Raw genomic sequence first — 26,063 nt, forward strand, 5'->3', positions numbered from 1 at the left:
CAGCAGGGTTCACGGTCACTATTTTAACACTTGGCTCTGTGGGAAAAAGCAGCCCCAACGTGAAGGCGTTCGCTGATCTCCATGGTGGGGGCAGGGAACAGTCCGACGCGAAGCTGCTGAGTGTGGAGCTGGACAGAGATGCACACAGTGGGCTCACACCGGCCCCTGGCTCCTTAGAAACCCTTAGCTCCTCCCCGGTTTCCAGCCCCACTACGACCAGGGTGAGAGAACCTCGGAAGAGAGCAGAGTCGTGTTCTGCCGACGTGTGTCTTTCTTACATCTGAGGGCTTGCCGGACTTGGACTCAGGACTTGGGCTTTGGAGGGGAGCTGGGGAGACTGAGAACCATGTCCTTCCAAGTGTTCAAGCCCTTCTGGGCACAACCTTGCTGTACAGCACTCCCCTGGCCTCAGCTTCCCGTCCACAGCCACCCATAAAGAAGAAGCACCAACTTTAATTGCTGCTAAGAGACCTCCCCCCACTTGCCACTGTCAGCAGGTGGACATGGCGCAGCTGTCTCAGCCCAGGCAGGTGCTGCTCCTCCTGGAGCACTCAGCCCTTTCCCTCTGGGACCGGCGGCCCCGGGGAGGCAGGTACAGTGTGGAGGGCTTCTGGCTGGCACCAGCCTAGGTGCGCCATAAGACCACGTTGGCAGGAGGCACGTCGAAGCATTTGCGAGTGTGGTCAGTGTCCCGGCGGTACAGGTAGCCGCAGGTAGGTTTCTGCAAGGTGTAGAAGGGGTTCAGAGAGTTGGAATACTGGGAGGTGTAGAACTTGAACCTGAGCTTGTCCCAGTTCCGCCCCTGGGGATCCACCACCACCGGCACGTAGGCGGCTGCCAGAGATGGCTCACGGTCCTGCTTCCACTTGCGGGACAGGGCTGGGGGTGCAGGCTTCACCTTTTTGCCTGATGGTGTCTCGGGCCCATGGCTGGGTACTGAGGGTTTCTGTAAGTCCTGAGAGGAGGGAAAGGAGAGAGTTTAGGACTTCAGATCCTGGGGCCAGGGGCAGCAGGGAGGAGAAGGGGCCACTGCCAGGGCCACCCGGGGGCAGAGTATGGCCAGCCAGGGAGCCAGGGGTCTGCAGACCTGACCGTCTGCTGCGGCTCACGGACTCTGGGAGCCGGGGATCATCCTCAGCCCCCCCTGCTCCCCCACATGTCCTATCAGTCAGCCTCTTCCACGTGGCTCCATCTGGCTTTCTGCCACTGACCCCTCAGGCCCGTCCACTTCTGGTTTTTTTTTTTTTAATTTATATATTTTCATTTTATTTGGAAGGCAGAGAGACAGCGAATGATACTCTATCCACTGGTTTACTCTCCAGATGCCTGCAACAGCCAGCGCTTTGGCCAGGCCAAAGCTGGGAGTGCACTGATTCTGGGTCTCCCACATGGGAGGTAGGAACCACATCCCTGAGACATGACTGCCGCCTCCCAGGGTGCGTCGGCAGGAAGCTGGATGGGAAGTGAAAGCTGGACTCAGACCCAGGCACCATCACACAGGGTGCGTGTGTCCCAAGCTGCGTCTTAGCTGCTCCCAGATGCCAGCCCATCCCCCCACCCTCTCCTGCAAGTCTTCCTGCCTCCCCCCCAGCTTGCCTTCCCAGCCCTTGCTTCTGCCCACTCCAGAGGAAGCCGCTCCAAATCGATGGCCAGACTACTTGGTTCACTTCCTCAAAGACCTTTCGCTTGCTACTGTCTAGCAAATAAAGCCCAAAGCCGCTCGCCTTGGAGTTCAAGACCTCGGGCGACGTGGCTGCCGCTCGCCAGCTTCCCGGTCCCTGCACCGCCCCGTGCTCCAGCCACACCGCCTGACCCCTCCTTCCCGGCCACACAGCGCCCTTCCAGGTCCCCCAGCCTTTACACAGGCTGTTTCCCGGCTTGGCATGCTCTCCTCCCATTCAGGAGGGAAATTCTGCCCGAGCCCCTTGGGGCACCGCTTGTCTTACTCGTCATTCTGTCTCTCTTACTCTTGGCATAACAGTCTCCAAAATCCTAGTCCCTCTCTTGCTCCAGACCAAGGCATTTAGAGAGCACTCTGGAAACGCTGGCTCCACTCAGCTGAGCTCCAGGCCGGGGCGGCTCACCTGCCAGCCACCCATTCTATTTTAGAACATCGCTCATTGTTACCAAGTGCACCCCCAATCCAGCAAAGCCAGCCTTCCCTTAGCCACCGCTCTTGCTCGCTCGCGTGTCGGGATCCACCCACTTTCTCGGGGTCCCCTCTGCCTCAGTCCGCCACAGTGTTGTGACGTCTATTCACAGCTACGCATCACCACTTAACCATGAGGACACAGCAGAGAAATGTACCTCGAGGCGATTCTTTGTTCTGCGAGGCTCGTAGAATGTCCTTACACAAACTCAGATGTCACTAGGCAACAGGACTGCTGTCACGTATGCAGTGTGTCATTGACCAAAGCGCCAGCGTGTGGGGTAGCGTGTGACTATACTCCTATTTTGAAGTTTGCATTTATTTTACTTGGCAGAGAGAGAGAGAGAGAGAGAGAGAGAGATCTCATCTGCTGGTTCACTTCCCAAAGGCCCAGGAACCAGGAACTCAGTCTGGGTCTCCCACATGGGTGACAGGAACCCAACCATTTGACCATAAGCTACTGCCTTCCAGGGTGCACACGAGCAGGAAGTTGGACTTGGGGGTGGAGCTAAGATACCCAGTACGGAATGTGGGCATCCCCAGTGGCATTTTAACTGCTGCACCAAACCCCATTCCACTGTGCTTCTAGATGGTTCTCTGACCTCCATGGTCTTGTCCACCCTCCTTCCACCGCCCACTCCGTCCCCCAGCCGCCAGCCACCCATTGTACTAGGGACCTCCCTAGCTGAGACCACACAATCAAGGACGAAACGTACATCCATGCACACGTGTGTCAGGCTGACGGGGAACTCACTTCCTCTCTGCCCAGCCTCCAGGCACTGGGAGGGAGCCCCTCGTTACAGACTGGGAGTGAGTGGAGCCCCTGCTCTCTTATAAAAGAAGTCCCAGGGCCCGAAGTCATAAAGTGGCTCCTTGGTGTCTAACTTTACTAACTATGTGCCCAACCCAGAACTTGTCCAGGGCTTTTTTCCAAGGCAGGCTTTGCTGCCATTGGTCTCTGCCCAGCCCCATAATGAATAGCGATGTCCAGCCAAGGACCACACACACAGTACGGTGGTCCCCTGTGAAGTCGTGGCCAGCTTAGCTTGCCTAGGGAGCTGCCATGATAATCACACAATGCATTTCTCTGAGAGAATCCCTATCACCAAGCTGCACATGACCAGGTAGGAGCCTCCAGTCTGCATTTCCTCCTGTCCTTCGCAGCCCCAGTAGTTCTCTTGACACCTTCTCCAGGAAGCCCTCCCTGAAGCTGCCTGCAGCCCTGCCTCATCTCATCTCTTCAGGGCCCCTTGGCCATCCTCTTGGGATGTGGTCCTCCACCAGGAGGGTCCAGAGGGAATGGAGTGTGCGCATTTTAAGGAAGTAGCTGCTCTTAGAGAGGTACAGGCTCCTCTCTAGCTTTGCTCTCCAGGTACCATTGCTTGTCTTATCCTAGGCCCAAGTCACGGTTGGGACAGACTTGGCCACCCTTTGGGCCCAGGAGGCCAGTGCCTGGGGTGACAGAGGCAGATGCTTTCAGAATGGCTGGGGGACTGGCCAGAGAGCCCTGGAGGGAAGAGGACACTCGGCTAAGAGGACCAAGCATGCGCCAAGCGCCAGGTACCAGCCTTTCCGCTCTGCGAAAGCTCCCAAGAGCCCCTGGAGCTGTCACTGACGTCCGCGTTCCAAATGAGGAATCTGAGGCCCAGAGGCGTCCGAGCGCTCGGCCAGGTTTGCAGCGTTTGAGTAAGCATCGCGTACAAGCCCCAGGGTCAGCTGTGCAGGAACCGGGAGCTGAGCACACCTTTCCCTCCCTGCCCCAGCGCAGGCCCCGCTTGGGCCACCTGCCCTGGGCCTACGGGGCAGCTACTGCTGCTGCAACGCACAGGGGCCCACCAGCACGTCCAGGGGCCAGGCCGCCCCAGACTTGGGGCAGAGGTACAGTCCCATGGGGGGAGGGGGACGGAGGTAGAGAAGAGAGGGAGGGAGGGGATGGAGGAGGAACACGAAGAGGAAGAAGGCACCCAGGCAGTCCTGGCCTTGCCCTTCCCGTCCAGGGCCAGGCTGGGCTCCGGTGACTAACCCCAAAGGGCTGAGAGCATCGTCTCCTCCCAGGCCCAGCCAGCTCTGGGGGAGGGCGGGGCCTGGCCGCATACTTCCCTGGTTAACGTCTGGTTTCATTTACCCGTCTCCTCCCTCCCCTGCCCTGCCTGTCAGTGTGCGTGTGTGTGTGTGTGTGTGTGTGTGTAGTGATTCTCAACCTTTTGGACCAGGGATTCCCTCCACTACTGCTCACCCTGCTCCACCAGAGGGCATTTGGCAGATCTGGGGACTTTTGCCGGTTGTCACAGCTGGGGGCATCTGACGGTACATAGGGCAGCACCCCCAGAGCGGAGCACAAGGTCAATGGCATCAAAACCCCGGCTTGGAGACAAATGCTTCCAGCTCCCCAGCCTGCCTCGCTCACTTGCACCTCCCACTCCCACTCCATGGGGAGCGGCAAAGGACGGGCAGAGGGCTCGCTGCCTCCCCTCCCATCAGGATCCTGCCTCCTGTTTCCATTTGGGTTTCAAGTCAGAGCCCCAAGAAGGATCCTGGAGAGAACCCCCTCCTTGCCCCCGCCCCCCACAGGCAGACCCCATGGGAGCCTTTCAGAGGCACACGTGTGTTCCTGTGTGTGTCCTGCCACCAGGACTTGGCCGCTTCAGGAGTGGACTCTCTGAGCCAGGCCAGAAGATGCTCCCCCACCCCCACCCCCACCCCGCCCGTGGTACTGCCACAGGTCAGCCAGGAAGGCATCCTGGCTTCTCAAACTCCTGGGGGCCCATGGGCACAGGGCCTGGCCCAGCCCACACCTGGCAGCAGCTGGCTCTGGGTGGGGGGTGGGGGGTAAGGCAAGGAGCACTTACTTGGGTGAGGCAGCTGGGGCGCACCCTGCTGGCCTTGGGGTGGGGAGGGCTGCGCTCAGGGCCTGACCCTGCCTTTACAGTGGCTGAGCCTTGGAGCTGCAGCTGCCTCCTTTGCAGGATGGGGACACGGAGACCCTGTTGTCCAGCGGCTGGGGTAGGGGTGCAAACTGTCTTTTCTGCCAGCCTCAGCAGGCAACCACTCCCAGCCTTCCCTGTTTGCCTGAGGTGGTGGCAGAGGGGCTCCGCAGGGATCGGGATTGGCTGGGAGGCAGGAGGGGGCTGGGGGCTGGGAGCCAGCCTCCTGCCTCCACTTCCAGCTGGCCCACTCACTAGCTGCAGATTGCCCGGTGGACGACCACTGGGTACCTCGGCTTGCCCACCTACCAGTGGGAATGAGGAGAAACTCCGTGTCACAGGCTGACTCTGAGGGTTGAACAAGCTCCTCTGTGTAAAGTGCCTGAGCCTGTTAAGCACTGGACAATGTAGCTGCTATTTTTACGGATCCCAAGGTTGCCCAGGAGGCAGGCGACGTGACCCGAGCCGCCCAGGATGCTCTCGGTGCGCACAGGAGCCAGGGAGCCAGAGTGCCCTGTGGGGACCTCCAGCCCCGCTCCTCTCCCCAGGAGACAGTGGGGGCCCCCACCCCCAACCCCAGCAGGGGAAGAAATCGGGCAGCGGCTCTAACACCTAGACCTTCTGGAAGGGCCCCTGACTCCCAGCCGTGGGGGTGCAGGAGGGGACGGGAGGGGGCACGGGGCCTGGCTGGGGCCTCCGTGCTCCCTCCTGCCTGGCTGCAGCCCTGGGGCATCATCTCACCTTGAGCATCCTTGGCCAGGGCCTTCCTTGGTGGCGAGATGGGGCCTGTGGTGGTCAGGGGCTCCAGGACCTCCCGGGGACTCCTGGGAGCACCAGGCTGGGGTGAACTTGTGCGGGGCCGGGGGCATTGTGATGCTCTTTACAGCACAATTGCCTCTGTCTTCCTAGGGAAAGACGGGGTCAGGGCTGGGCCTGAAGTTTCAGGGCCTGGGAGGGTCTTTTAACCTAGACATCACCCGGGTCCCGCCCCGCCAGATCTCCACTTCCCACAAATCCCGGGAACCCACAAACCGAGCACAGAGGTGGTGTAGAGAGAGCATCCCAGTTACTCAGGTACCTCCAGAAATCCTACTGCACCCCCCGCCCCAGGCTCCCAGCATGTTGTAGATATCAGTGGCCGAGGGGCCGGCGCTGTGGCTTAGTGGGTAAAGCCGATGCCTGCAGTGCCGGCATCCCATATAGGTACCAGTTTGAGTCCCGGCTGCTCCACTTTGGATCCAGCTCTCTGCTATGGCCTGGGAAAGCAGTAGAAGATGGCCCAAGTCCTTGGACCCTTGCACCCATGTGAGAGACCCGGCTTCTGGCTCCTGGCTTCAGATCGGTCCAACTCCGGCCATTGCTGCCATTTGGGGAGGGAACCAGTGGATGGAAGATCTTTCTGTTACTCTGCCTCTCAAATAAATCAATAAATCTTAAAAAAAAAAAAAAAAAAAAAAAGAGAGAGAGAGACTTGAATTGATTTACTGAATTTCAAGTCCTGCCTGTGGTTGCCTTGGCAGGGCCAGACCAAATGATTTTGTGGGCTGGATATTCCTCATCCCTGAATCTATCTGCCTTCCAAATAACAGAGGTGGATTAGTGGGTGGATGGGTGGGCAGATGGGTGGATGGAAGGATGGATGAGTGGACGGGCGGATGGATGGGTGGGTAGATGTGTGGGTGGGTGGATGTGTGGGTGGGTGGATGGGTGAGTGGATGGGCAGATGGGTGGATGGATGGGCAGGATGGATGAGTGGATGGGCGGATGAATGGATGGATGGGTGGATGGGTGGATGGATGGATGGATGGGTGGATGGGTGGATGGATGGATGGATGGATGGGTGGGTGGATGGATGGATGGATGGATGGGTGGGTGGATGGATGGATGGGTGGATGGGTGGATAGGTGGATGGATGGGTGGGTGAGTGGACTGATAGAGGAATGGGGCCCTGGTTGGTGGAGAGATGGTGCTTGGGCCAACCCTTCTGATTTGAACCCTGCTTATTTCAACCTCACTTCTTGCTGTCTGTCCCCTCTCTATGCACCAATTTATGAAGCAGGCCCTGTTCTCTGCCTTCTGGCCTTTGTTCTTCCTTCTCCCAAATGAGTGGCTTGGAGCAGGGGCCGCAGGAGGTGGAGGGAAGGCTGGAAGGCGAGTGCGCAGACACGGGCTGGCATGAATGGCATTTGGCCCATGAATGGAGAGATAGTGGGTGGGGGATGGTTGTGGTGTTGGAGACAGGGTCACGGGTCCAGGCTGAACTTGACTCCCAGCTCCATCATCTTGCTAGAGTGCAACCTGAGCAAATGCGCTTCTGTTTTCTCATCTGTAAAGTGGGAGGACTCAAAGGCTTCTCTGTTCGGTTTGGGCAAAGCTGTCCAGGCAGCGCTTGGCAGAGCGGAAGTAAATATTGGCTATTGCTGTGGGTGTAGGTGGAGGGTAATTGGGCTCATGGGTGGGTGGCTGGGTGGGTAGTTGTCCCATCCTCAACAACCAGACCTCTCCCCCTGCTGAGGACCTCACCTCTTCCACACCACACGTGGCAGGCACGTCCCAGGCCAGCAGCAGAAATCCCATAGGTGGGAGTGCCATGGGCTTTCTCCTGGCCTTGGCAGTGTGAAGGGTGCTGGGGGAGGCCCCGTGGGAGGGCGGTAGAGCAAGCTGGTGCTTCCTGCTCTCAGCCACACTGGCTTGGGCTGGGTCCAGACCTACACGTCCACTTCCTGGTACTGTGTCAGCATTGACTGCTGGGGATGGATTGGACTTTGGGGCCTGCAGGGCTAATTGGAAGTTAAAGTGTTGGCCCAGATCTCACACCCTGATGGTAATGACCCCTAATTTCCATGAAGGGAGGGAGGAGCCAGGAGGGAGGGGAGGAGTGGCAGCTTGCCTGCCTTAGCCTCTGATCCCTCCCGTCCAAGCCCTGGGGGTGATGAGGTCTTGCTTGGGAGCAAGGAGGGTGGAATGTGGCATTCTGGGTGGAGTGGCCGCATCCGGCCCTGGGGACGGCGGCCCTGGGTATTGGGAGGGAGCCCAGGCGATAGGTGAGGGTTTGGGAGAGCAAGGGCCATGCCTCACCATGTGTTAGGTTTTGTCTCTGCTAAAGGCCTGGGTGCCAGGGAACTGGGCAACCAAGGCGATCTGGGAGGCCAGTCTCATCCCTCCTGTGTACGTAGGGATGTTGGGTCCCTCATCTTGGAATCTGATGGTGGGGGAATTGAATCCTTCAGGCAGGGGCCCCCAGCTGACCAGAGGACTGGGCCCTGCCAGCAGTGTCCCCACCCACGCCACGCCACCTGCACTGTGGGAAGCTCAAGAGGGTGCATCAGCAGGGAGCTGGATTGGAAGTGGAGCAGCCGGGACTTGCACCTGCACCTGTATGGGAAGAAGCCTAATCAGCTGTGCCACAGCACCTGTGTCTCAATTTCTAATCTGCAAAGTGGGATTCACAGCAGAATTGACCCTGAAGGCTTGCTGTGAGAGCCAGGGAGCTTGGACCGGTGCGGAGGCATGGGAGGTGCTAGGAGCCACGCTAGTATTTCTAAAGTCCAGACAGCACTGGCTCAGTCCTGCTTCCTGGAAGTCCCCCCGCCCCGCCACTGCCACTGACATCCCTGACACCCTGCAGGCGTGGCCTCATTTCATTCCTCATCAAAGTCCTTGGAAAGTAAAGGCTGCCGTCCACACCCCACAGTGCGGGGGCAGACGGAGAGGCCCGCAGATGAGCACCGGAAGCTCCCGAGCTCTCTCTCGGCTCTGGAGGGGCAGGCGCATGGTTCTGCGTGACAGGTCCCTGCCTTGTTCCACACAGGCCTGCTTGCTTGAGCATTCTTTCCGCCTCTCCTTACCCACTGTGTGTGATTTGGACAAATTACTTAACCTCTCTGGTCCTTTCTTGTTTTTTTCTCCTCTGTGGGATCTCGAGAACAGAGGGCTGAGCCACTCCGACTCCTTGCTTTGCGGTGCAATATCAAAGCCGGGAAGCCCTCCTGGCTGTAGTGTGACTCCTTCCCCTTAATCTCCATACGCCAACCACAAGCCCCAGCCGCCCCAGCCGCCCCAGCCAGAGGCAACCGTTCCAAAGTACTTAATGAGTAGCTTCAGGTTCATGTATGTTCTTGCAAAACAGATATTGTTGTTTTGTGTGCAGGTAGTTTTCATTTGCATAAGTGGCCCTGTGTGTTTTAGATCTCATTCTGTTCTTGACTTTTATCGCTTGTTAAGATCTTATCGCCCCACTCTGCTGTTGAGAGCCGGCCCTGTTGCTGTGCAGGCGTGGGCTTCTGGCTCCCAGCTGCTGCCCAGCCCCACTGTGGAGTGCTTCATCCTATCTGCTCCCCCAGAGGCCTGCAAGTCCTCTTCCCACAGCAAGCCTGAAATTATGCCACGTCCCTGTCCCCTGCTGGCCCTGGGTGAAGGATTCTTGGGGTCATGTCCCACCCCAGCAGAAGTGATGGGTCAGCGTGTGAGTCACCGCCCCCGGAAGCCTCCCTGGCTGGGTTTTGAACTTGACTCTCTCCACTCGGCCCCACACCGACCCAGAAGAGACACCCAGCGAATGGTGGGTGTAGCTGCGGCTCCTTCCAGCTCTCTCTCAGGGAGGCGGGAGCCAGAGAGAGAGACAAACCAGAGGGTAGTTTGGCCCAAGCCAAGGGTCGGCCTCCAGAACACGTGAGGAGCTTGCGGGGCCGTGTGACGGCTTGAGGACAGGACACTGGTCGTCCATGGTAGGATCGGCTGCAGCCCAGGCGTGAGGCCTGGCCCGGCCAGGTGACTGTGCCCAAGAAATGCTGTTTGTCTTCCTCCGAGACGGTTCCCGTTCCTACCTCCCTTTCCTCAGAGCTGGAGGGTGGCAGGGTGGCCCGAGAGTCCTTGTCTCCAGCTTCCCCGCCCCCACTCCAATGCTGTTTAGAAAAAGTGTTCGTGAAATGATGTTCTTTTTATTTGTCGCATTTTATGCTAAAACAAATGAGAAACCAACAGAGAAAATTATTAATCTTTGTAATGTAATCCTGGGGGCCAGCATTGAGGCATAGCAGGGGAAGCTGCCATAGCAGGGAAGCGCGTCCCATGTACGCGCCAGTTCGAATCCCGGCTGCTACACTTTTTTTTTTTTTTTTTTTTTTTGCTACACTTCTGATCCGGGTCCCTGCTAAGGCTCCTGAGAAAGTAGTTGGGCCCCTGAATCTGTTTTGAAGACCCGAGAGAAGCTCCTGGCTCCTGACTTCAGAATGGCCCAGCTCCGGTTGTTGCGACCATTTAGGGATTGAACCAACAGATGGAAGATCTCTCTCTCTGTGTCTCTCCCTCTAGCTATATAAAACTCTACCTTTCAAATAAAATAAAACAAATCTTAAAAAAACAAGCCATAATCCTAACATTCCAATGCACCATCTCCCCAGTGTTTCTTCCTTCCAGTCCTGGCCATTCACAAACATATTTGCATTCATCATCTACCTAGAATTTTGAATTTTGCTTTTTGTACTCAACAACTTTTTTTTTTTTTAAGATTTATTTGTGGGGCTGGCATTACGCCATAGAAGGCTAAGCCTCCACCTGTGGCATGGTATTCCATATGGGTGCCTGTTCGAGTCCCGGCTGCTCCACTTCTGATCCAGCTCCCTGCTAATGCTCCTGGGAAAGCAGCAGAGGGTGGCCCAAGTTCTTGGGCCCCTGCACCCATGTGGGACACCTGGAAGAAGCTCCTGGCTCCAGGTCCAGCCCTAGCTATTGCGGCCATTTGGAAAGTGAACCAGTGGATGGAAGCTAGCTCTCTCTTCCTGTGTGTCTCTCTCTTTCTCTCTATCTCTACCTTTCAAAAAATAAATAAGTAAAAAAACCCTCTCATTTTAAGAAAAAAACAGTGTAAATTTTATTTTAAAAAATAAGACTTATTTATTTGAAAGGCAAAGTTAGACAGAGAGAGGGAAGGGAACAGAGAGAGAGAGAGAGAGAGAGAGATCTTCCATACTCTGGTTCACTCCCCAAAGAGCCACAACAGCTAGGACCAGACTGAAGCCAAGAGCCAGGAGCTTCATTTGGGCTTCCCACATGGGTGGCAGGGGCCCAAGCACTTGGGCCATCTTCCTCTTCTTAGGCTATTTGCAGGGAGCTAGATTGTAAACATAGCACCCAGGAAGAGAGAGACAGAGAGAGAGAGAGTCTTACATCCACTGGTTCCCTCCCCAGATAGCTGCAATGGCCAGAGCTGAGCTGATCCAAAGCAAAGAGCCAGGAGCTTCTTCCAGGTCTCCCATGAGGCTGCAGGGCCCCAAGGACTTGGGCCATCTTCTACTGCTTTCCCAGGCCATAGCAGAGAGCTGGATTGGAAGTGGAGCAGCCGGGACTCAAACCAGCACTGATATAGGATGCCAGCACTGCAGGCAGCAGCTTTTACCCACTACGCCACAGCACTGGCCCTCCCAACCATCTATTTTATTAAATGCACACACACACATACACACATCATTTCATTGTGGGATGTTTTTACCTGGTCTTCAAGGTAACCTTGTCGATACCTGCCCCACCCGCCTCCTGGGTCCCTGTGGAATTTTCCTTCTTCAGCTTGGTTGAGTTGACACTGCTCTCTTGCAGCCTCTGCCGGCTTCTGTCGTGTCTTTGCTTCTCTGTTTAGCATCTCCCTGCCCAACATGGGGAGAGGGGGTGTTGGGGTGGGCGGAGCACACAGTTCCTGAGTACCAGACCCTCCACTGGGAAGCTTTTTTTTTTTTTTTAAAGATCTATTTATTTATTTATTTGAAAGGCAGAGGGAGAGAGAGAGAGAGAGAGAGAGAGAGAGAGAGAGAGAGGTCTTCCATGTGCTGGTTCACTTCCCAAAGGGCTACAACAACCGGAGCTGCACCGATCCAAAGCCAGGAGCCAGGAGCTTTCTCCAGGTCTCCCACAGGGGTGCAGGGGCCCAAGGACTTTGGAAAGAAGCTGAGGATGGCCCAAGTGCTTGGGCCCTTGAGCCCACATGGAGACCCAGAAGAAACTCCTGGCTTTGGTGTAGCCCAGCCCCAGCCATAGCGGCCATTTGGGGAGTGAACCAGCAGATGCAAGATCTCTCTCTGTCTCTCCCTCTCTCTCTCTAACTCTATCAAATAAATAAATAATCGGGGGTGGAGGGTGTGTCTTTCCGCAGCAAAGGCGGGGGAGCAGACCGTGGGTGTGGAAGGGCAGGCTGAGACCCTCCATCGTCAAGCTGGTCTCTACAGCTTGCTCTCCAGGACCACAAGTCAGAGCCCCCACCAGCCCAACAGCTGCAGATCATCTCCTGTGGTCGCTCGTTCCCGACCCTGCAGGGCTAGTAGGCTTCAGTCTTTCCCACCTTGACTTACCTGTGGGCTGGGTGGGTGTGAGGGGACGTAGAAAGGGCTGAGCAGAAGTCTGCATGGCAGGGACCCTGGGAAGGGGCTCAGAGGCTATGGCTTAGACACTGGTGCCCGAGCATTGTAGGCATTTTAGGTGCAGCCGGGCTGGGGAGTGCTGTGTTTGGGAAGCTTCCCTTTTGACCCATGGGCCCTGCTGATGGGATCCTGACATTGTGGGAAAGATCCTTGGCTGTGCTACCCCTCAAGCGGGTGACCTTGGCTGAGTTCGCACCTCTGCGAGCCTCACTTTGTTCATCTGTAAAGCAGGGGCTGTTAATGGCAGCTGTTATGAGAGTCAGTGAGAGAGTGAGTTAAGGTTCCCAGTGGAGGGGTCAGCACTGTGGCGCAGCAGGTTAAAGCCCTGGTCTGCAGTGCCAGCATCCCAGATGGGTGCCGGTTTGAGTCCCAGCTGCTCCACTTCTGATCCAGCTCTCTGCTGTGGTCTGGGAAAGCAGTGGAAGATGGCCCAAGTCCTTGGGCCCCTGCACCCATGTGGGAGACCTGGAGGAAGCTCCTGGCTCCTGGCTCCAGATCAGTGCAGCTCCAGTTGTTGTAGCCCTTTGTGAAATGAACCAGCACATGGAAGACCTCTCTCTCTCTCTTTCTGCCTCTGCCTTACTGTAACTCTGCCTTTCAAATAAATAAATAGATCTTTAAAAAAAAAAAAAAAAAGCTTCCCAGTGGAGGGTCTGGTACTCAGGAACTATGTGCTCCACCCACCCCAACACCCCCTCTCCCCATGTTGGGCAGGGAGATGCTAAACAGAGAAGCAAAGACACGACAGAAGCCAGCAGGGAGCTGGATTGTAAGTGGAGCAGTTGGGACTCAAACAGCACCCATATAGGATGCCGGTATTCCAGGAGATGGCATAACCCACTGCGCCACAAATGCCAGCTCCAAGTCCCCAAGCTTGACACAGGCCTAGCTGCAGGGTGTCCGGCCTCACCGTGACTTCCAGGCTCCCACCCCACCAGCAAAGTCAGCTCTCGGAGGTTCCTGAATCACACCAGGGCAGAGGTTTAATTATAGGATGAGGCCTTTGTTTGGAAGGGAGCCTGTCATTTGCCTGTTTTTCTTACCTGAGGAGCAGGTGTGAGGTGTTGAGATTAGATGAGGGGAGTGGGGACTGAACGGTGGCCGTGCAGGGTGCTGAGCTGGACGGAGAATTAGGCCCTGACTCTGCCCCAGGGGACTTGGCCTCAAAAGCTGTCAGGCTGAGAATGAAACCGGAGCAACTGCTCTCCATGGATCCCAGACCTTCTAGAGACTTCTCTGCAAACTGGGCACGGAGCGGGTGAAGTGAAAGGTGCGAGGGCAGGCTGCACCCTGGCATCCAGACTCCGCAGCCTCCAGCCCTCTGCCCCGTGCGTACATCCCCCAGGTCTCTCAAAGCTACCCTGAAAGCAAGGGACCAGCGCAGGGCAGCGGGAGGCAGGAGGGAGCACTGGCGGGCACCCTTTGTGTGCCAAGCCCCATGCTGCACATTCCACATCCATCCTCTTGCTAACCCTCACCACAAGGCTAGGAGCGTCCGCGGTTAAGGACCGCCAGGCCAGACTCACAGCATTTCCCCGAAAGCTGGCTGTTGCCAAGCCCTTCTTGTTAGCCCCACAGACTAATAGCTTTGCTCTTTTCTGTCTCCACCATGAGCACACAAGAGGTCCCCTTCCCCTCCTGCTGGGCTCAATTAACCAACTGAGTAACCAATTGAGCAATCCATTCTAAGTAGCTGGCCATCCCATCAGGCCACGCCTCCTCCTCCCTGTCCATCTTGCAAACATGCTTCTGACACAGCTGTCACCAGCCCCCCTGGCTGGCTCAGGCCCACCCCCCCCCCACCCCCAGCCTGCTCCTGCTCAGCCACTCCCACCCCCCAGCTTCCAGGCACCACTGGCTCGTGCTCAGATCCTCCCAAACATTCACCTGAATACCCGAATCGCCTGAGTTCCTGTTGAAATGCAGAACCCATACTGGGGAATCCTCAGCTCACTGAAGGGCCCAGGACCCTGGACTTTCACAGGTGAACAAACTGGGAGGGTCAGAGAGGTTGCCAAGGTCTGGGCTGGAACCAAGACTGCATTTCACATAAGGTTCCGGGCTGTACGGAGTCCTCGGTTCACGGGCTGCACGGCCAGGCTCTGCTAGACCAGGCCCCCTGCCTACCTATCTTTAATTTTCGACAGGAAATCCGTGGATATGCTGTGGACATTTGGATAGGCATCAGGGAGGTCTCCTCCCCTCCCTTCCCTCTGCTTCTCAGTCTCCCCACCCACCCACCCCTGGTCACCACTTTGATTCGTTCTTATGTATCTTTCCCAAGTCTGTCTGCGCCAAAACAAGCAAATGAGGTCATACATCCCCCGCCCCACCTCCTGGCCTTCGCAAACGGCCGCATGCTACACACATCGCTTGAGTAACAGTTTATCTTGGAGATAACTGGACACAGTCAGCTGATTGATGTGTTCAGAGTTCCATTATTATTCCATTATATGGACGCGCCACCATTTATTTAACTCGTCATCTCCTGGTGGACATTGGGGCTGCTTCTGATTTTTCCAGCTGGACACACCCTGGCCAGTCCTGTGGTGACACCCCCGCACGCCCACACCCCAACTCCTGCCCTACCGCCGGCACGCCCTGCCCGTATCCTCCACCCGTCCTGAACCTCTGTCCTCCCAGTCTCCTCCCTGTCACTGACCTCTCCAATGTTCATGGCCCCATGCTCTCTGCCTGTGCCCCTAAACAGACCACAGCACTTGGAGCTCAGAAGCCGTATCTCTGCTCTCTCTGGCTCCTTCACAGCCCAGCGCTGGGTCCACAATGGCTCTAGAGGACATGGATTCTCCAGCAGAAGGTGCCTAGGACTGGCACTGCTTGATGGTGGCTCTGCTGGGGTGGGGTGGGGCTGGGGGCTGGGGGTCAGACCCCAGGAGCTACCCAGGGTGGGAGGGACCTCGTGCTGCAGAGGCCTCCAAGAAAGAAGCCCATCTCCAGCCCGAGTGTCTAGGCACTCAAGTGGTATGTGATGATGGCCGGGGGGGGGGGGGGGGGAATGGGGCATGTGGAGGGCCCTTGTGCCTGTTCCCTGGGGGCAGTGAGAGGAACCGGAATGGAAGGTGTGGCAGTGTGTGCCCTCCCTTCTCCTTGAACATCCTTGTGCCCCCCACCCCGGGCCAGCTGCCATCTCCATTCTTCCAAGAAGCCTTCCTGGCCTCCAACCCCTGTGGCCCTGCCTCTCTCTGAATTCCTGCTGTGCATAGTAGCGAGAGCAGTCACTGGTGTGCACTTAGTCATGCGTAGCCTGCCACCTTGAATCACAGAAGCCTGATCTTCCTGGGGTGAGCCAAGCGGGGCGCCCATGCACTCTGCAGTCCCTCCCTGCCTGGTGCCTGGGAAACAATGACCTCACAGCTCCAGGCCCTGCAGGCGGGCTCATCTTGTCCCTTGAAGCTAAAGCAAGGGAAGGGAACATCCCAGAAATGTCAGTGCCACGAAAAACAAACAAAAGCAGGAAACTTAGAGAGATTAAAGCAGCACACTAAGCAAAGGCGAGGGGTGAGTCTTGGACTTTGGATTGGGAAAATAAATACAAAATTAACACGGGGGCCAGTGTTGTGGTACAGCCGGTTAACCTGCCGGCTGCGATTTCGAGCATCCCACATTGAAGCACTGGTTCGAGTCCTGGCTCTTCTTCCTATTCAGCTCCCTGCTAACACACCTGGGAAACAGGCAGAAGGCGGCTCAGGTACCTGGGCCCCTGCCACCCGCGTGGGAGACTCAGATGGAGTTCCAGGCTCCTGGTGTTGACATGGCCCAGTCCTGGCCATTGAAGCCATCTGGACAGTAAACAAGCAGATGGAAAATTGTGAGTGCTCTCTCTCCCTCTCTCTCTCTCTGTCACTATGCCTTTTGAATAAATAAGTACACCTTTGGGGGGAAAACAACTGAAATGACATTTTGGGGGACAAATGAGCCATTTTCAATACAGAGTGAACACCAGGCCATGGGAATGGATCAGAGTGAAATTTCTCGAGTGTGACCATTGTGCTAAGTACTGCAGGAAGTGACAGGAGGACTGGGACGTTCACAGCTTCCAGCCTGCAGCAGAAACATCCAAACGAAAATGTGAAACTTGGGTGTGTGAGTGGGGAGGACCAGAGAAAGTGAGTGTCCATTCGGCACATGTCAGCCCTGGCGAACCCAGGAGACCGGTAAACAGGAGGGCACTGGACTGTTTCACATTTGCTGCAGTTCTGGAATTTTTCTAGGTGAAAGGTGGGGGTGGGGGCATGGAAGCACCTTTGGTGCCCTAGCTCCGTGGGTGGAGGCCTGGGAGCTCAGGGGATCTGCATCTTGGTGACCCCTCCCCCAGCCTCTGCCCCCTGCACAGGAAGCATGGCAGGCCACCCCGGCCTGACTCTCAGCTCTCTGCCTCCCTCGCACCGGGCCTCCCAGGTCCTCACCTGTCCCCAGAGGACAGCCACCCTTGGTGGGGCAAGGATGCCACCGCGGGCTTCAAGGACCTCTGTTTGCCCAGAGAGCGAGCCAAGCTCTGAGTTCAAGGCGCCGAATCATTTTTAAAATTATAGTCCCTTAGCTTCACGCAGCTGTGCACAAAACTAGAGTTAGCCGCCTGGTTCTCCACGGAGCAGTCAGCGGGGCCAGCCGGCCGGGGGCTCTGTGGTGGCTTCTCCCCGTGCACCGCGCATCTGCCAGGGGCTAGGATGCTTGGCCGGCTCTGTCCTCGGGGTAGTCCCCAGGGTCGCGCCCCCACTGCCCACACCGACCTAGGGCCTCACCGCCCCCTCCTGGCCCAGGGAGAAGGGGCGGAGGCGGGACTGGGCCAGGGGCGCCCTGGGGGCGGGGCGGCTCGTCTCGCAGGCCGGGCGAGGTCCGCAGCCCACCGGGCCGCGCCAACAATGGCCTGTTGTAGAAGGAGGCAGGAAGGAATGCGGCCCGGGGAGTTGGGCGGCGGGGCGGCTGCCGCGGGGCGGGGCCGGGACTCGGCCGCCGCCTCTTACCTGTCCAGGTAGCTCGCATTTCCAGGCGAGCGGCGGCACCCGCAGCACCTGTCCCCGGCGTGCGGGCTGGGAGGACGGCGGGGCCATGGCCCGGTAGGGTCCCCCCGGCGGCGCGCGCGAAGTTGAGACCCGGGCAGGGCAGGGCAAGCCGGGCAGGTGCCCGCGGCGCCCGCGCGGCCTGCGGCGGCCAGCATGAGAAAGAACCAGACGGTGCAGGGCACCTTCAGCAAACTCTTCGGGAAGAAGCACGCCAGCCCCGGCGCCACCTCTCTCTACGCCACCAACCCGCCCTGGATTTTCACCCAAGAGGCCCCGGAGAACGCGACCAGGGACTTTGGTACGTGCGCGCCGGGGCCAGGGGAGGGTGCCGTGGACCGCGAGCGCGGCGGGCGGGCGGGGACGCGTTGGAACCGTGCGACCCGCCGGGAAGGAGCCGCGGGGAAGGGAGGAGGCGCCGCCCCGGGGTGGCGGGGAAAGGGCCGTGGGAAAGGAGGGGGAGGGGAGGAACGGAGCGCGAGGTGGGCGAACTTTGCCTCCTCCATATCTGGTCCCAGCCCCTCTTCCCAGGCGTTTAGTTCCTGTGCTTGCGACCCACCCCATTCTCGCTCAGACACAAGTGGTGCCCCCAGACCTGGGGGCTTAGGAGGGCCTCGGGGGTCACCCTGACCCCAGCTCCAGGCCCCACATGGCCTGAGAGGGGCTGCCACCTGCTTGCCCACACACCTGGCTCTGAACAGGTGAGACCCAGGACAAATCAACAGGAGCCACTGCTAACAGGTTACCTGCCTGCTTGTGACCGGAAGTTCTTTATTGGGATGACAGCTTCGGCTGGGGTCTGTGGTTGGAGGAGCCAGGGATGGGACGGTGGAGGCCAAGGAACTCTGCCCCTGACCCCAGCTGCCACTGGCTCCTGAGTCAGGGCGGGGGCTCTGCTGCCTTCAGGCGTCAGAACACACCCCTGTAGCCCTACCCCGGTTCTGGCCAGCGGCAAACCATATCTTTTCTGCAATTTGTACTCACTTTTGGCTGGCGGGAGCCAGGACAGTGGGGGACACGAATTCACTTCTGTGTGACTCCTGTGTTCTTGGTTTGGGCCACAGGAAGGTTCCCCCATCACAGCTTGCTGCCCTGCCTTTATGGTCACCGTGCTGTCTTTACTGGCCACCGGGAGGGGATCCCCAGAGGATGTTACTGCGCGGCCCCTGCTGTTGGGTTCAGTTCAGCACCCGGGCTGCCGAGGTTGGCGTATAAGATAGAGTGGATGGGAGTGGGCCTTTCCCCGCCGGGGATCTCAGAACAGAATTCATCCTGTGCCATTTAGCCCTTTCTCAGCCTTCATTATTGGAGGTTGGAAAGCTCAGCGGGAGCCGAGACGACCTCTAAGTGGAACCAGCCTTTGAGCTGGGAGGAAAGGGCATTCCCAGCAGAGCAAACAGTGAGCGCAGCAGCAGCAGCGAGGGGCAGGGCAAGGTCGAGGCGTGAGTTAGGGCCTGACGGGTACAGCTCTGCTGGCAGGGTTCCTGGGGGCTGAGCGGGTCTCCTGGTCCCAGTGAAGACTTTGGAGAAAACACATGTCCCTCCCTTCTTCGGTGGCAGCTGCCACTCTGACGCCCCTGTGCTGTTGGTTTGTTGGATCCTCACGCAGAGTCAGGTTCTATCATCTTTCCTGTTTGACAGTCGAGAAGACGCACAGGGTGGTTATGTAAGCTGCCTGAGGTCACACAGCTTTAAAAGCTGGGGCCAAGATTTTCTTAAGTGTACAGTTCAATAATTTCTCTCTCTCTCTCTTTTTTTTAAAAGTAGCATTTGGTTGCCCAATCTGGTAACTCATTTTCTTTACAAGTTTTATTTTGTTTAAAGATTTATTTATTTATTTGGAAGGCAGAGTTAGAGAGAGAGAGAGCGAGCGTGCTTCCATCCATGGTGCGTTCCCCAAATGGCCTCAACAGTCGGGGCTGTGCCAGGCTGGTCAGGAGCCAGGAACTTCATCTGGGTCTCCTATGTGGGTACAGGGGCCCAAGAACTTGGGCTGTCTTCTGCTGCTTTTTCCAGGCTCATCAGTAGGGAGCTGGATCGGAAGTGGAGCAGCTAGGACTCGAACCACTGCCCATAGGGGGTGCTGGCATCACAGTCAGCGGCTTAACCTTCTGTGCCACAATGTTGGTCCTTCAGTGATTTTTAGTAGGCTTAGCAACTATCACTGCAGTCTAGGTTTAGGGCTTTTTTTTTTTTTTTTTTTTTTTTTGACAGAGTTAAACAGTGAGAGAGAGACAGAGAGAAAGGTCTTCCTTTTTTCCGTTGGTTCACCCCGCAATGGCCACTACAGCCAGCGTGCTGCGCCGATCCAAAGCCAGGAGCCAGGTGCTTCCTCCTGGTCTCCCATGCAGGTGCAGGGCCCAAGCACCTGGGCCATCCTCCACTGCCTTCCCAGGCCACAGCAGAGAGCTGGACTGGAAGAGGAGCAACCGGGACAGAACCGGCGCCCCAACCGGGAGTAGAACCCGGAGTGCTGGCGCCGCAGGTGGAGGATTTGCCTAGTGAGCCGCGGCACCGGCCGGTTTAGGGCTCTTAAATACTCCACGGTCTCCCTTGTGAGACAGAGCCCACCCATGAGGCAGGCAGAGAGCACCCGCCCGCCAGCTTGTGTTAGCTCTGCGGAAGAAGGCAACTCAGGGCGAATTTGACTTGAGGGTGTCTGCCTTGGGAACATCACCCCCTCCACCTCCCCACGCACACACTGCCTCCTTCTCCAAGGAGAGCTGGCCCACATGCATCTTGGCCGCTGCAAGACATTTTGTCTGGGCTGTGCAGACCGCGGAGGGTCAGTTCCTCTGGTGAGCGAAGAGGGATGTGGTGCCCCGCCATCTCAGCCAGCTGCTGCCTTCGCCAGCCTGGGCAGGGCTGGAGCCCAAAGGACAGCTCCTCCCGGTCCCCAGGGCAGGGCTGGGTCTCCTGCTGACTCAGCCTGGCTATGCCTGCACAGGGAAGGGAGGGAAGCAGCATGTACCCAGCAGGATGGTTCCTCAGTGCTTCCCAGAGTGGGCATGGCGGAGGCCCTCCTCCCTGCTGTGCGTGGGGGCTGGGAAGGGAAGGATCATTGTCGGGCATTCCAGGGTGGGATGGAGACGCCTGGCCTCCCTTGGAGTTCTGTCTCCTTCAGAACCATGGGGCTAGCCACTTTCTGGACCCCGATATTTTCTTCTGTTTGATGGGGATGGTGTCTCAACTGCCTATAGGATGAGGGCCTAAAGTGGTAGATGTGGCAGTGCTTTGAGGAGCATTTAAAAATAATGCTGTAGGGGCTGGTGGTATGGTGCAGCAGGTTAAGCTGCTGCCTTCAGTGCTGGCATCCCGCATGGGTGCCGGTTCTAGTCCCGGCTGCTCCATTTCCGATCCAGCTCCCTGCTGATGTGCCTAGGAAAGCAGCAGAGGATGGCCCAAGTGCTTGAGCCCCTGTCACCCACCTGGGAGACCCGGATGAAGCTCCTGGTTCCTGACTTTGGCTTGGCCCAGCCCTGGCCATTGTGGCCATTTGGGGAGTGAACCAGCAGATGGAAGCTCTCTTCCTCTCTCTTTGTCATTCTGCCTTTCAAAGAAATAAATAAATATGTTTTTTAAAAAAATGCTGTAAAGCAAAGGATGGGCGGACTGTGGCCCTGGCACGAATCTGGCGCATGGCCTGTTTTGGTAAATAAAGTCTTTTTCGAGCCTGCCAGGCCCATCACTCACGTGGTGTGCAGGGCTTGGACGGCCCACACAGCCTGAAGTCCTTGCTGTCTCGCCCTTCACAGAGGAACTTGCCAGCCCTGCTTTAAAACCTGATTCATTGTCAGGTCAGTCCCAGGCCCAGCACTTCCGTTCCTACCTGTTTTACTTCCTCTTCCTCACATTGCTGCAGACCGGAGGCCTGGGGAGGCCATCTTAAGGTTCCCCAGGGGTTGGGATTAGCCTTCCAAAGGGCCCCTGGGCCTAGGGCATTGTCTGAAGCCAGGGGCAAGGCGGCATAGGGGTGTGTAAGATAGAAGAAGCCACTTGCTCTGTGGTTACAGCCATGTAAAATTCTGTTTGCACAAGCAGGCAAAATGCAGTCAGGTGAAGCTGGTAACGGGTACAGTTTTCTTTAGAGCATTTCCAGGTATTGCGAGCAGTAGGAGGACTTCCCTGGAGGCTGCTGAAATCCTAAGCAGGTCTGCTGCCTTCCCCAGCCCTGACCTGGCTCTCAGAAGGCCCCACAATGGGTTTTTTAACGCAGGAGAAGGCAGAGATTTGAAAGATTGCAGATCCAGAGAGAAGGGGCTGTGCTGCGAGACACAGGCCCTCAGGACTCCCCCCTTGCCTCCTGGGTCAATGGAGCCGCCGCTCACCCCACTCCCCACCCCAGGAAAGGGACACCCTGTGCCTCAGATGATCACCACCACCCAGGACACCCACCTACTTAACATGCAGATTCTCAGGGTCCTGCCTCAGGCAGGAAATTGCGGTCACGGTCACGGTCATGGTCATGGGGCCCAGGCTCTGGGGCGTTTTTGATCAGGGAGATTTGCAAATCCTGGAATTTCATTTTCTACAAGGAGCTGAGGATGTCCTGCAGGGCAGGTAAATGTGGAGGAATGTGGCTGACGCCCCTGTTCCCCCCGCCCCCCACCCCGAGGTTCCCTGACCTTGTCCTGTCCCAGGCCAGGCAGAAGGGTGAGAGGCCTGGGAGGCCTGAGCCGGGCACCTGTTTCCGGCCAGGGCCAGGCTGGCACCAGCCCGCCGAGAGTTGACCCGTGCTTTGCAGGTGTGTGAAGGAGACTTTGTTTACTCCTGTCCCTGGAGGTGTGTTGCTGTTTGCCGCCGTGCAGTGCACACTTCCACACCCTCTCCGCTGCCCCTTACATAAGTGCCTCGTGTTGCTGAAGCCCAGCTCCAGAAAGCCAGGCCCTCGCCTCACCCCTGCAGACCCGTGACAGGTGCCTCTTAGCGCCCCGCCGACAAGTTCATGAGTGGCAACGGGATCTGCCTGTGTCTTCACCGTGGAGACGGACTCGGAAGGACTCAGTGAGGCTCATGCAGCGAAGTCATTCCCAGGCAGAGGCGCTCACCCCATCCTGGGCCTCTGAGCCACTGGAATCTTGTTCCGCTCAGGCTCTGGGGCCGCGGGAGACTCCAGGCGAAGGCGTTCAGCTGCTCCACACACTTTGAGTGGCAGGTCTGAGCTAGGAAGTTGGGGGCCCCCTACAGTCCTCACACCCAGGGGTGTCCCTGGAGCCGCCCCACCATGTGCCCTGCCTCACCTCCCCGCACTCCGCCTAGCCTTCAGCGTTTCCAGCGTCCCTTCTGCCCTTGGACAGAGCTCCGGTCAGGCCTGCTGGGGCTTGCTGGGGCAGACTGGCCTTTTCAGGTTCCTGTCATGTGGAGCTGCTAATTAGCCGGGAAGGGCCTCATTAACGTGTCGCTGGCCGGTAACATTCGTGGGGTCACCCTGCTGCTTCTATGAAATGCAGACGCCGGCCGCCCTGCTTCATGCCTCACTGTACAGCACCCCATTGTCTGTCCACGGTGAGGTCTGTGTCGGGGTTCTGGGTTACTCTGGGTCAAGGCAACCAACTCCCCAAGCTAAGCCCCCACCCCCAGCCCCTGCAATCTCATCAGACCCATGGCCAGTGCTCCTGGGGTCATCTAGGTGCTCCCAGCCATTTGGGGTCCCCCCCACCATCACGCTGGCCCTGTTCCCCCAATCCTGCAAGCTCCTTCCCTCCCTTGCCCGTGGGAGGTGTCCTGCGAAGTGGGACATTCACTGGTGGGGAAGCCGGGCCGAAGAAAGGGCCCAAAGTCCTCTGGTGCTACCTGGAGGAGCTGGGACGTGAAGGCACCACCTGAGTCGCAGGGGCATTGGCTTCCCTCAGCCTCACTCTGGACAAACAGGAAGGGAAGCGAGGTCGGATCCTCTCTCCCTGCTGTGCTGGCTCTGTACTCCCGAGCCCCAGTGGGGGCCCAGCCCCTTTCCTTTGCTTGCTGTGGGACTGCGGGCAGGCGACTCACCCTCTCTCAGCCTCAGTCTCCTTATCTGCAGATGGGGAATGAGAACCCTGCTCCCCGCACAGGGTTGCAAACGCCGGAGCAGTGCCTGGCTCACCATCCACGCGTGATAGATCTTAGCCATTTAAGTGTTCGATTGATTCAACGAGTGAATTCTTTCTCTGGTTTGGACCTATCCAGAAGTAGGGGAAAGCGCTAACTAACTGACCTCCATCTCCCTGGGGCCGAGGGAGGCAGAGCACTGAATCCCGGGAGGAAAGCAATGCAGAAGGCTTGGCGAGCCCCCTCCTGGGGAGCAGGGGAGGAGGAGGAGCTGAGAGGCAGTCAGCAGTCAGCTTTTCCAGGGCCTCCCCCAGCCCAGCAGAGAATCCGCGATGAGCCACGCGCCATGGGGAAGGCACTGTGCTGCTTGTGCCTGGAGCCCTGCCCTGTAACTCCGGGGCCTTTTTGAACCCCAGCATCTTCACTGCTTTGTGTCATAGCCCAGCCCCTCCTGCTGTAGGCCTCAGCCTCCTCATCTGTATAGACGGCTGCTGGGACCAACCCCAAGCATCAGAACTCAGACAGATCCCGGACAAGAGAGCAAAGGGTTACCTGCTTCCCAGGGCCTGTCGGACATGGGCACAGGTGTTCATCACAATTTGCAAGCGACACAAACTGATTGAAGTGCAAAGTGCAAACTCTTTTTTTTTTTTTTAAGATTTATTTATTTATTTGTAAGTCAGAGTTACACAGAGAGAGGAGAGGCAGAGAAAGAGAGAGAGACGTCTTCCATCTGCTTGTTCACTCTCCAGTTGGCCGCAATGGCTGGAGCTGCGCCGAACCGAAGACAGGAGCCAGGAGCTTCCTTTAGGCCTTCCCACACAGGTGCAGGGCCCAAGGACTTGGGCCATCTTCCGCTGCTTTCCTATGCCATAGCAGAGAGCTGGATCAGAAGTGGAGCAGCTGAGACTGGAACCAGCGTCCATATGGTTTGCCAGCACTGCAGGCGGTGGCTTTACCTGCTATGTCTCAGCACTGGTCCCGGCACAAACTCTTGATGAAGGGAGGAGAGGGGCCAGCACTGTGTTGTAGTGGGTTAAGTCGCCACCTGCAAAGTCAGCATCCCATATGGGCGCTGTTTCGAGTCCCAGCTGCTCCATTTCCAATCCAGCTCCCTGCTAATGCGCCTGGGAAAGCAGTGGAAGATGGCCCAAATGCTTGGGGCCCTGCACCCATGTGGGAGACCTGGAGGAAACTCTTGGCTTCTGCCTGGCCCAGCCCCGGTTATTGCGGCCATTTGGAGAGTGAACCAGCGGATGGAAGATTCTCTCTCTTTGTAACTCTACCTTTTGGACAAATAAAAAAAATTTTTTTTTTTTTTGACAGGCAGAGTGGACAGTGAGAGAGAGACAGAGAGAAAGGTCTTCCTTTGCCATTGGTTCACCCCCCAATGGCCGCCGCGGCCGGTGCGCTGTGACCTGTGCATCATGCTGATCCGAAGGCAGGAGCCGGGTGCTTCTCCTGGTCTCCCATGCGGGTGCAGGGCCCAAGCACTTGGGCCATCCTCCACTGCACTCCCTGGCCACAGCAGAGAGCTGGCCTGGAAGAGGGGGAACCGGGACAGAATCCAGCGCCCCGACCGGGACTAGAACCCGGTGTGCCGGCGCCACAGGCGGAGGATTAGCCTATTGAGCCGCGGTGCTGGCCTGGACAAATAAATCTTAAAAAAATAAATAAGTAAATAAATAAATAAAAGAGAAAAGAAGGAAGAGGTGGTAAGATGTGGCAGAGAGAGAGAGAATGATGATGGAGATGACGGTGATGGCCCCCCTGGTTATTGGGCGGGAATCACCTGCCAGGCACTGTGCAAGCCTCATACCTGCCCATGTAGGAGGGACTGCTGTTCACACTGGCACAGATGAGGCGACAAACTCCCAGGGCCCCAGCGTTCAGTGACAGAGCTAGGACTGGGACCCAGGTTCAGCCTCAACCCCACAGCTAAGCGAAGTTGAGCTGTGCGACTGCAGGCAGCCCCCGCAGAGGCCCCACTACCGCTCGAGCCCACAGCAGCTTCCATCCAGCTTCCATCCAGCTTCTCCGGAGGCGGAGGCAGAAGGAGGGGGCCGCCTGCCCCACGTGGAAACCTGCAGAGCGGCCCTCTCTATGAATTATTTTGGAAGCAGGTATTTGCGGATTACGTGGTATTTTTTTGTCACCTCAGATCCTTGAGAGAATAGAAATGAAAGCAAAGACTCTCCTTTATCTCCTGTCCATACCTGAAAGTGAAATTTTTCCAGGTGAAAAATCCAAAGAGGCCAGCGCCGCGGCTCACTAGGCTAATCCTCCGCCTTGCGGCGCCGGCACACCGGGTTCTAGTCCCGGTCGGGGCGCCGGATTCTGTCCCGGTTGGCCCTCTTCCAGGCCAGCTCTCTGCTATGGCCAGGGAGTGCAGTGGAGGATGGCCCAAGTGCTTGGGCCCTGCACCCCATGGGAGACCAGGAGAAGTACCTGGCTCCTGTCATCGGATCAGCGAGGTCCTCCGGCCGCAGCACACCAGCTGTGGCGGCCATTGGAGGGTGAACCAACGGCAAAG

At 57.6% G+C, this 26,063-nt stretch overlaps 2 protein-coding genes across 4 annotated transcripts in view; one reads left to right on the forward strand and one right to left on the reverse strand.

Annotated features, from left to right (window-relative positions):
- Positions 1-232: 232 nt before the first annotated feature.
- Positions 233-17,597, reverse strand: CIMIP3 (ciliary microtubule inner protein 3). 2 transcript variants are annotated; one of them, XM_070074095.1, is made up of 2 exons: positions 17,468-17,597; positions 233-955 (listed from the first exon to the last, which is right to left on the reverse strand). In XM_070074095.1, the coding sequence occupies exons 1-2, from the start codon at positions 17,552-17,554 to the stop codon at positions 626-628; spliced, it is 417 nt and encodes a 138-aa protein (XP_069930196.1). In that variant the 5' UTR covers positions 17,555-17,597; the 3' UTR covers positions 233-625. The 2 variants fall into 2 exon arrangements, with proteins under 2 accessions (XP_069930196.1, XP_008261136.3); XM_008262914.4 differs by lacking the exon at positions 17,468-17,597 and adding an exon at positions 1,968-2,105.
- Positions 16,081-26,063, forward strand: part of C5H6orf132 (chromosome 5 C6orf132 homolog) — a 34,138-nt gene continuing 24,155 nt past the window's right edge. Inside the window, exon 1 of one of the 2 annotated variants that reach the window (XM_051855689.2) lies at positions 16,081-16,311. In XM_051855689.2, coding sequence (XP_051711649.2) covers positions 16,302-16,311 — 10 coding nt within the window. In that variant the 5' untranslated portion in view covers positions 16,081-16,301. Of the gene's footprint in view, positions 16,312-17,659; positions 17,805-26,063 lie in introns of those variants that run through there. The other variant, XM_051855683.2, reaches the window with a different exon arrangement.

This window comes from Oryctolagus cuniculus, chromosome 5 (genome assembly GCF_964237555.1).
Source record: "Oryctolagus cuniculus chromosome 5, mOryCun1.1, whole genome shotgun sequence".
In the NCBI taxonomy this organism is placed as follows: Eukaryota; Metazoa; Chordata; class Mammalia; order Lagomorpha; family Leporidae; genus Oryctolagus; species Oryctolagus cuniculus.

Bases quoted from the DNA above. Each gene is read 5' to 3' on its own strand.
- CIMIP3 (XM_070074095.1), bottom strand. From the start codon at position 17,554: ATGGCCCCGCCGTCCTCCCAGCCCGCACGCCGGGGACAGGTGCTGCGG. The intron at 956-17,467 runs GTAAGAGGCGGC...CCCTCCTCTCAG, and splicing joins AATGCGAGCTACCTGGACAG to GACTTACAGAAACCCTCAGT.